We start from the raw sequence: 10,790 nt of genomic DNA on the forward strand, positions 1-10,790 counted from the left end.
AAAGAGAGACATGACACTGAGATAGAACACACTGGATAATTGAGAGTTCTCTGTGAAAATATAGCAAGGTTGCCTTCACTTACTTTTATTGTTTAACACTCATGTTCCCCAGAGTATTACTGGAAGCCTTAACGAAAGGAATGAAACCATAAGGCAGAAATTGTATTTAAGAAGGCATTACTGATGATTATTCCAGTAGGATGGGGTAGCCTTAAGATGAAGAATAGACTTAGGAAGGAACCAGTCATAAAAATTGCATCTAAAAAGATACTACTCGTTCACATTCTTCCTTGCTTGCATTTTAGATTTAAAGGAGAACTGTGAAGTTCATGTCTTATCATTTGTATCATACTTGATTCATTGCTTCCTGTTTGCCAAGTTCAGGTCAACAGCTGCTTTTTGCACAAAGATGCTCTAGATAACTTCTAAATATCTGCTGCACTTTTGGGTACTGTGAAGATCGCAGCAATACAGTGTTTAGCAGACTGATTTATGTATGATACAGGAAAATAAAAATATAACTGTTTATAACAATTTTATGCATCTATAATGAAGAAAATACAGAGGCAGATTTGGTTACCTTTATTCATACAAAGTTAGAATTTTACTCATTTGGAACAGTATGTGTATATTGCTATCAAACTAATATTCTGGTGAGACTGGGCACAGAGACAGGCAGCAGATCATCCTCTCTGACTTAGAACTCATGCAAAGTACCATGACCAGAATGTTCCAAAGAACCTGGTTCCTGCAGTTAGCACCAGATATGTTTTGATTAATGGTTATCACCTGTTCTGGCAGGTTTTCCTGGCATTCCTCCTGGTGAGGAGTTTTGAAGATGTAGGCCAAAAGTGTAACTCCGGGCAGTTGGAATTACTCACCATCTTAGAATATCCTGGTTAAAACTGAGAGGAAACATTGGAAATGTTTTTGTTATACTTCTCAGTAAATATCTCTGCATGTAAATTGATAATTAATTTGCTTTCTTTCCAGAAAAAGGAAGTGAAGAAAAGTAAAATATAGTTGGTGTTTTAAAAATCCTCTCTGAAACCCAGACAGTGAGATAAGAATGTGTTCATAAAATATTGCACTTCACTTGGGCTTTACTCTTCCTTCTCCCTTCCCAAAAAAGCTATAGCAGGAAAGCGATCCATAAATCCCTGTGTCCACTTTATGGCACGGTGCCTCAAATGATGAATGCTGTTACGTTTCAATTTTTTTAAAAATGGAAGTCCATAAAAAAATAAAATCAGCTTAGTGAATTGAATGTTGCTTCCTTAACGTTTTTCATCCTCAACTCATTTAGTAGGGGAAATGGATATTTCATCAGACATGGATTTGACGTTCCATCACATTATACAGTCAACAGTACAAACGATGTTATTTTTTTAAAATAGAGAAGCTGGAAGAGCTAAGACAGTGGCTGCTGTAAGGCACTGGTTATCTCATTTAAACAGATATTAAATGTAGGTGCCAGTGGTGTGATCATCAGCTGCTTCCCACTTTGTGAATAAATTGCTTAGAAGGAGTCTTTTTTCCTACCAGATGTGACCTAGATTTAGATTTCCAAAGGCAAAAAAAAGTCTATTGTGTAAAAAACAATTGCGAGTAAAATGCATGGTAAATGAGCTTATCTCACTTTTCCAGGTGTTTAAGCTAATATGTTATGGAATTACAGCTTCATTTATGAAAAATAATTGAGGAAAATGTTCCAGCAAATCAAATTTGGATAAAAGCTTAGTATAGTTATTGTGTTGTTAGCAAGTTTCTAAATGACAGAAAGAAAAGGGAGCCAGCACAGATAATAAAAAAACAGAAATTTGTGAAACTGTGAAGAGGCTCCTGTAAAAGGGTCAAGACTGGCAGTGGTATCCCACCTCTGTTGTCTTGCAAAATGTCTTGGAACAATATGAAGAGTTATATTCCTGACAATGCGTATGAAAGCAGGATTTTTTCTTAAAAGACCAAGCATTGATATCTCTTGGCTCTGGATAAGACTAATTATGCTGGTAGGTTGAGTGTATGAACATCAAAAGAGTAACACCTTTTTTCTCTTTCTCTTTCCTTTTTTTGTTTTATTGATTCCATAGGGGCTGCCACTCGAAAACCAGACCCAGAGCCTGAGAAGCAGACCGACCATACTGTTAAAATTGCTGGAGTCATTGCAGGCATCTTGCTGTTCGTCATTATATTTCTGGGAGTCGTGCTGGTAATGAAGAAAAGGTGAGCAATTGCTAGATGTTTTCTATGTACATATTCATACTGCATCTGTTACGGCAGTTCTTAGTTTGATATTGACAAAAGTATGCAGCCAACTTAATGACCTTTGCCACAGAGCTTAGGAAGTACTGCTCCCTCCCACCCCCAAACCTTTGTTGGGTTTTTCTGAAACTGCAGGATCTGTTTCATCCCACAGCACTTTCTATGAATTAATATCTGTGTCTTTGTTACACATATATAACTTGAGGTTAGTGATTCTAGCACTTTATACATCAGTACTGCATGAAGGACTCTGATAATAGAACAGTATCTCTGTCCTGTGAGTCTCCACCCTAATCAACATACTAGCTTAAAGTTAGATGCAGTTGCATTCTTGTATTTAAAAGAAACCCTCAGTCAAACAGGAAATAGAGCTAAGGTAATTTGTGCTAAGAATGGGGTCTGTATTGTTCGGCAAAAACTTCATTCCCTGAAAACAAAGGAAAATGTTACAATGGTGCTAAATGTTTCCAAATGCTGGTTCAACACACTCATGCACTGAGATTGTTTTGCTTTGAATATAATTTGAAAACTGCTACAATATTGAAAGTGTAAGGCTTTTAAAACTGTTTGTCAACACTGTAAAAGGAAAAATAGTAAAGGAAAAACATCTCATAGGTGGCATAGTTAAGAATAAAACCCATGTGAATTTAGAAGCTAAGTCTAGATTGGGATAAATTAGTTAGCAAATAGAATTAAGGTTTCAGGGTGTATCCTGAGTAATGTGAGATTTGCAGCTGTTGGAGGTGGGGTTGGGAATATACGAGTGCTTTGTAAAGCAGCCGAGTCATGAATTCTCGTTCCGCTTCTGCCATAGTCTCCTTACTGTCCCATAATCCCTCACATCCTTGCTGTTCGCCTTGTATTATCCCCTTTTCTTCCTTTGAGAGCAATCCTGGCCTGATTTTGTTCATCCCAACACTATGTGGTTTAATTGTATGTTAACTAGTTTGGCAGGTCTGAGATAGTCCAAACCCCTGAGCTGCCTGAATTTCTTCCAGAATTTGAACAGTGGAGGTACACAGCAAAGGAGGCAGCTGTCTGACAGTGCCTTAGGGCAGGCAACAGAAGTAGCTGCTTTTCACTCTCCTTGAAGACAGAAGCAGGGCCATGAGTTAGAAGGGCTCTATGAAGAGAAAGGTGAGCTGTGGCCAGGGCTGGGGGCTAGGTCATGACAAGAGGTAGGTGAAGCAGTCAAAAGCTGCCGTACAGAAGAGACTGAGACGTAAGCCCCCGGGTAAATCTGACTGGGGCAGTGAAATTGACCCAGTAGCTAAAGCTGTTCAATGAAATACAGTGTAGCAGAGTTAAAATCTGTTCTGACTTTGCAGTACTTTTTTCTTCCCACTTCTGATTTCTTGCATCATTCATACCTTCAATTTTAACAGTTGAACTCCCAAACTCCTCCCTAGGGCCAGACACAGCACTTGGCATGCAGGGAGGAAGGCTTCTTGCATTGTCTGGCCAATCCTTCTTCGCACAATTCCTGACCAGCATGCATCATTCTCTCTCTTCCAGTTCTGAGCCTCTCCTTAAGCGTTTCTGCCAAAGGTAGAATGTATTCACCCAAGGGAGACAAGTTCTTCTTCGTCTTGAAGCAAGAGTATTGCAAAATGATCCAAATAGTTTCAAAGCGAATCAGGTGTCGGGGTCTGTGGCTAAAAGGATGCTATACCAGCTCCTGCTTAACTCTCTAGGGAAAAATTCTTTGATAATCTAATTGTTAGAGGCAAGAGGGTTCAAATCCTAAGTGTTTGCATTAATGCAGAAGGATACTTCTATCTACTACAGCATAATAATTATTATTCATAGTAATTCTGTTGTTAGAAGAAAACTGCATTATGTCAGCTTCCTTGGGGTTTGGAATAAATCTGCTTGTGACAGTGACTTAGCTATTGAAGGTACAAGTCCAGGAACTCTGTTGCCAAATACATGCGATTTCATGTGTAGGAAAGAAGGAATGATACCAGTAACTTAAACATATCTGAGAATGATGCTGCAACCTTGAACAAAATAAACTGTGAAATGAGTTGAAGTGAATATTAAAAAGTAAGAATGGTTCATTTGTGTTCATTTGTGTAACAGTATGTGACTAGGCTTTAATGAGAGTTACAGGAGGTAGGTATATTGTGTCCCAGGCCTCTAAAGCATCTGCTGTAGCATAGAAAGTCTTGAATATGATTACACTCATGACTTAGGCAAAAGATGAACTAATTATTCAATAGATTGTTATTGGTGCATTAAGTCACTATGCTGCCGAGAGCCCCTATGGTTTCACTTTGGTTCAGTTACTGTGTATACATTATGCATTTGAGGAAAATGTGTAAATCATACCACAAGCTTAGTATAACTGTAGTGGGTTTGCAGTTTTACGATACTTTAGGTGCTGCTGTGGGAGACAATCTTACCAAGTTACCACGTCGTTTGACTTCTGTGCTTGATAATTTTATTTCATTTACTTTATCGGGAGCTTTACTGACTTAAAGATCGGAGTGAAAAATAGAACAGAACCTTGTAATTCAGTGGCACCTTTGCCCTGAGAACCACTTTGCTGTCTGCACTATTATGTACAGACTCTCTGGGCTGCAGTGCTAGGTTTCACCCTGCTGAGTTTACGTGCTCTGAAACTTGTCTTGTTTGGAGTTGGCTACAGGAATATCCAATTCACATTCCACTATCCCAAGGCGTATTCCAAAGCATATGCTTTGTTTTTTTCATTCCTTCACAGAAAGGGTCTTATAGACTTGATCTCCAGATCTCACTAGTAGATTTAACTTACTCTGCGGGTCTTCATGGTGCTTAATTAACTTAAATTCAAAACATATCTTTCCATTGTCAAGAGAGTTGGAAAGCAGTTTTACTTATATAATAACCATGACTTTGTCCAACACATTGCTTTTATAGCCACCTCATTTCACCCAACAACTATTCTTTGCTTGGTTGGTGCCAGGCACCACAGATTTTCACAGATCAGTCCCTGGAACTTTTAATTCAGAAGCCAAGTAGAGAAGACCAACATTCAGAGCAGTTTTCAGTGCAGCACAGACATGCTTTGGATATGGCCATTGTCAAAGCAGTAGGTAGAGAATTTCTGCAAATATCAACAGGCATTAGGCAGCATTATTAATTTCACTGTATAATGGTCTTCTGTAGTAGGTCACAGAGAGATAAGGTGGCCTAATGATTCAGTGTATGGTTTGGAGTAACTAGTGAGGGTAGAAAAATCATGGACACTGAAACATTTTCTGTATGGCCACTCAGCCTTTGACTGAAGTAAACCAGATTTGTAAATTTGTTACCTGGCTCAGGGGAAGACTGTTGGTGCTTTCCTGTTTTTCTCTCAGCTGTTCTTATCTTTTCTTTATCTTGCATCCCTGCATAAAGATGTCATGTAATGTAGGTTAAGAACCTGCAAGCTATCCCTAAATAAGAATATGGTCATATCAATGAGATGATTCTTCTCTGTGGAGTCAGAATAATGCCAATAGGCTTTCCTCTCCTCAGTTGTGCTTCGAATCTCACATGTAAGAGTTAACACAAAGTCAGATGAAACCAATACATGTGTTTCCACAATATTGATCCACAAAGAAGTGGATTTTGAATCTGATCCTGAATATTAAATCTCAGACAAGGCCCTTGATTTCTATCAGTCTTTGATATACCTGTGTGGGACTTTATAAAAATTAAAGAATGCAGCAAGTAAGTTCACCTTTTGGTCAAGTTAAAGTGGAGCAGTGAAAATGAGAGTACTGTTCCCATAGCCTTTGGAAAAGCAATAGCATTTAAATCAAGGCTTGTATAAATCAGACCCTTACTGCTTTATTTTCTCCTTTTCTTTTTTTTTTTTTTTGTCTTTATGTTCTATTTCAGTGAAGTTTACAAAATTTGCCTAAGTTGATAAATTAGATTTATTGGTCCAACATTTGCTTAAAAGCATGTATGTCTTTAGGGCAGCTGTTTCTTTCAGGACTGCCATCTTGCTGCTGCACTGGGAGTGCAGTAAGGAAGCAGTTATTAAAATTTTATAACATTGGCTTCTGCTTCACTTGTAGAATGGAGTTTTGATCATTGCATTTCTCCATAAAAAGGTTGTTTTGTTTTGCCTGTCTTTAGTTTCTGTTTTCAGCTGTCTCTATGCCTGAGCCTTCCAGTAGTTTCTAATGTATGTAATTGTGGCATCTGTTTAAGTCAGAGACCCTGGCTCTTGGCAGTGGCTAAGGAGGGCTTTTGCACTTAGTGAAGCTGGGCTGGGAATGCATTGGTTCCATTCCCTGCTAGCAAATCAAGCTGTTCAGTTGCACATACACCTTTGCCAACAATTTCAAGCAGTTAGGATAGAAAATGAAGACAATAAGGCTGAAGGAAATTTCCAGCCTTTTCTCCCTGAGCCTTGTTTTTCCCTCTAAGCCAACTACAAAGGAGAGATGATGAAAGAAAACACTGTGGTAATGACACAGTTCCAGAAGTTTCCCTTCTAGTGGGACAAACCTCCTGCAGCCAGCAGCTCTGGTTTTGGTAAATTTTATAGTGGGGCCTTATTCTACTAGTGGTTTTAATGAAATTTATGTATGTCTTCAGTCCTAAAGGATATAAATTATTATATTATTACTTTATGCAGAAACAGTTCATTGACATAAAATAACCTCTCTACTGGGAAGTGATTGAAGAGCCATGCTCAGGAGAAAATTTGACCAAGGTTGGCCAACATCTTTGCATCGATCTTTTTAACAGAAAAAGAGTTTCCATATTTAGAGAGAGACTAAGTTTGTATTCATTATGTGGGAAGTAAAATGGAATTTGTCCATATTTCTTAAAAAAGCTAAATCTTTTCCATTATGAATGGTGCTTTAGCATGTGGCCTGAAGACTTACAAATATAAAACTTTGTTTCTGCAGGATTTTAATTTATTCTTTTTACCTGGTTCTTTCAGTGGTATTCTTGAGAGTCAAAAACCACAATGCTCTTTTTCAAGGACGTTCATATGGAAAATCTCATAACTGTAGCAATATAAAAACAACTGGAGCTTGAGACTTCCAGTTTTTCTCATCTTACACAATTCTTAATGGGATGCTTATACAAATTAAAGCTCCTGAATTTTCAGCATTTTTTTCATAAGGAATAATTCATCTCTGTAACATATTTGGCAGAATTCTGCATATAAGTACCAGCAGTGCTTCACTGATTAATTGTATTTATTGTTGTTTCTTGAATTATTATACATCTTTTAGAAGTATGAGAACATTTGTACTAATTACATTAAATCACTCTCATGGCAACATATGGCAAGAAACAGGGTTGGCAGTGTCATGAGATTCTAAATCAAAGTGAGAGAATGAGTAATTCTGAAAAGAAAAGCAGGGGAAATATAATTATGACTGAACCAGAAAACAACCCCTTGCTAATAGCACAGGTAAGTGGATCTGCTTTGATAGGACCTGATCCTGTGATTCTTACTGAATGCGATGGGGTATGCGTCTGGGGAGTAAGCATATAACTGTTTTGCAGCTTGCCCCTTACTCTGTTCTCAGGTGTCTTTAAAAGCTCAACTTGAACAGGTGTGCATTTTACAGATGTACCACATAATTAAATATTCAGTATCTAGCCTCTTGTGTTTGAACAATACTGTTTGCATCAGAAAAATGGGAATAAAAACTGGGAAATATTTCTAACGGCATCCTCACACAAAGAAGATGAGAGAGAAAATTTGATGAAAGCCTAGTTTTCAAAGGGATGCCTGAAGCATGTAGCTAGAGGCAAGTTAACGTTAGTTATAGTCCTTTGCAAGGCCTGTTTACATGTTTCCTCTGTACTCAGAGGGCTGTATGCATGTGCTGTAAAAATTACAAATGCCTACATGGTTCTTTTCAGTCTTTTATCTTAACCAACATGTGAATGCTACTTGACATTATGCTCAGAGATGTTTTAAGATCTCCAGCCTTTTTTTAATTGCAGTCAATATATGGAATTAATTTAGGTTGTAACTTGCCCCTTTTGGAGAATTGCAGTCCTGCTTGTAGTGGGCTCATAACTGAGGGAGGGAGGGAAAGATGTAAAGCAGAAGAGCATAGCTGGAGGGCTTTTATACTTTGCACTCGTGCAGCACATGTCTGCGTGGAGGATGTGGCTGTGCAAGAGGTTATGTAAGAAAGACTGACTGAACCCATATTTTTCAAGATGGTGGTGTTAGGTCTCCCAAGTTGTTCTTTGTGATATTCGTGTGGGTTGAAATAACATGGATGCAGGATCAGTTCTTATTTTTATCTCTGCCATACGGGGAAATAGCAGCAATACAATTTTAGCCAGTAAGGGTAGCCATTTTATTTGCATGGCAATAAGTATTTTTTTCTTCAGAATTTAAAAGGTTGTTAAAAAAAGCTGAGATATTAAAGAAGCTGTGGCCATTATTTCCCTCTGGAAATAAGTTCAAGTCCTGTCAATGGAAGAACTGATTTCTTTAAGTACAGAAAAGGACAACCTAAGATTATACAGTGCTGTGACAGGAAGAGAAGCTGCTTAATATATGTTCCAGAATTTTTGATGGCTAAACTTCTAACACCATGCTAGAAGTTCCATATCCTTATTCCTAATGCAGTTGAGGTATAATCAGAGATGTCTTAGCGCTTCAATTGGGAGTATTTGTGTATGTAATATATGCAGATATAAATATACATTTATATATATCTATCATCTAATCTATCATTACTTAGTAGGTCTACTTTCAGGTGGTTTGTTTTAACAGTTGGAGATGCATTATATATTGTATTGCTCAAAGTTTTATGGAGATTGGGTATGTCATCTGTCTATTCCAGACACACTGCATGATATGCCCAGATATGCATTCTTGCTACCTTTCATTTGTGTCACCAGTTCAGGTCTCAGTTTCATCTTGATTTTTCATACATTAATATTTGACTTTTCTTTCCTTCCATTTCATCTTTTCCACCACTGCCTAATCCTTCCACCATCATGGCAGAAGAAGCTATCACTCCTACACTTATTACCTGTAAGTAACTTCTTTGTCATCAGAGACACACTTTCTGCCATGTTGTTCCATGCTTAAGTAATGAATGCTAATATTGAAAGTTCCATTATAAAAACATACTTTGTAAAGGTTTTACCAAGATAAAAGCAACATGGTCAATAGTGTAATGAAATATTTACCTTTATAGTGGTTTCTTATGCCTCATACTGTGCATTAGAGTCCTTCAAATATCATTATTTAATGAATTTCCTTAGTTGAGAAGTAGTAGGTTTAAATACCACGACCATGTCTATGAGAATCTTCCATGCCTAAATAACTATTTTTAGAATTATTTAGTAGTTTCTTTCTCATTTGTTCTGTCAAAAATATAGCATTGGTTAGACATGTACAAGCATTTCCGTTTGTTGCTGTGTACATATGACTACTTTTTCATGAATAATGATCATGCATAAACGTCATGAGTTGCCATTTCTGGAGAGAATTTCGAAGGAGAGAGCACTAAAAACTGAGAGCAGGATGAAGCATAACTTTCAGTAAGTAGCAACTTTTTGTTTTGATACAGTCCTTAGTAATACCATTATGTGCTTCTTTATTTACCCAAAGCCTTTGCTTCATTCCCTGCTGTCAGCAGGTGATGAATGAGAAGGGTTCTTCTGTGAATTTAGCAAATCCCTTTCTGAGGCTATTCACCTTTACTTGCTTCCAGGTATAAGGAGTACATAATAGTTTTTGGATTAGGAGAATATTAGAAGTCTTGCTTAGTTGCAAAATGAGATCCACTTAATCTTGGTTAATCTTGTTGGCCAGCAGCAGCAAAATCAGCTGTCTGGTAGATATCCATTTTCTTTAAACCTCAGGTTTAAAAGTCATGGAAAAATTGGAGAAATATTTACATAGTTACAGAAGTTTGGGTGTTACTTGCATGAGACAGATTGTAGTACTAGTTTTCAAGTACATATGACAGTAACATGCTCTTGAAGGGAACAAATTTCAGCAATATTTTTATTTAAAAGCAATATAAAGTTTCTCATTTCCTTTTCAGTTTCTTTCAGAAGTTTTTTAATACATATTTTTCAATTGATATTTCGAAAAAGCATCAAGCATTAATTTATAGAATTTATGGAAAAATTAGTAAATGTTTTCTAGCTTGAAAACTTGGTAGGTAGAACCATGCTTCAAATGAATTACAGCAACTAAAATTTAAACCTCTTAGTTGAAATTCCTTAAGACTTCTGAATATATTGAAACTGCTCATTTGCTTGGTAATTCAGATTTCATATTATATTATTTGACACTTTACATGTAGTGCAATTTTTTTAAACTGTTCTTTAAAGCGGTGTATTAATGTGAAGGTCAGAAAAAATTATCATGTCCACAGATACAGTATTCAAAATATGTTGCTGTTCCTGAGATGAAAAGACCATATTTCCCATGAAATAGGACTAAAAACATCCGTTTGGGACCACTCAAATGTAGTTCTTTAAAATGTAAAAAAATTGTAATAAAGTCAAATATATTGTTGCCATAATAAGTAAATATATTTATATTA

General features: G+C 36.9%; 1 protein-coding gene across 1 annotated transcript in view; it reads left to right on the top strand.

Annotated features, from left to right (window-relative positions):
- Window positions 1-10,790, top strand: part of PTPRM (protein tyrosine phosphatase, receptor type, M) — a gene marked incomplete at its 5' end in the record, with an annotated part of 275,129 nt that overhangs the window by 118,430 nt on the left and 145,909 nt on the right. The window contains one exon of the mRNA XM_009083735.1: window positions 2,091-2,223. Within this exon, the coding sequence (XP_009081983.1) occupies window positions 2,091-2,223 (133 nt within the window). The remainder of the gene's footprint in view (window positions 1-2,090; window positions 2,224-10,790) is intronic.

The sequence above is a fragment of the Acanthisitta chloris genome, unplaced genomic scaffold (genome assembly GCF_000695815.1).
Source record: "Acanthisitta chloris isolate BGI_N310 unplaced genomic scaffold, ASM69581v1 scaffold420, whole genome shotgun sequence".
NCBI classification, from domain to species: domain Eukaryota; kingdom Metazoa; phylum Chordata; class Aves; order Passeriformes; family Acanthisittidae; genus Acanthisitta; species Acanthisitta chloris.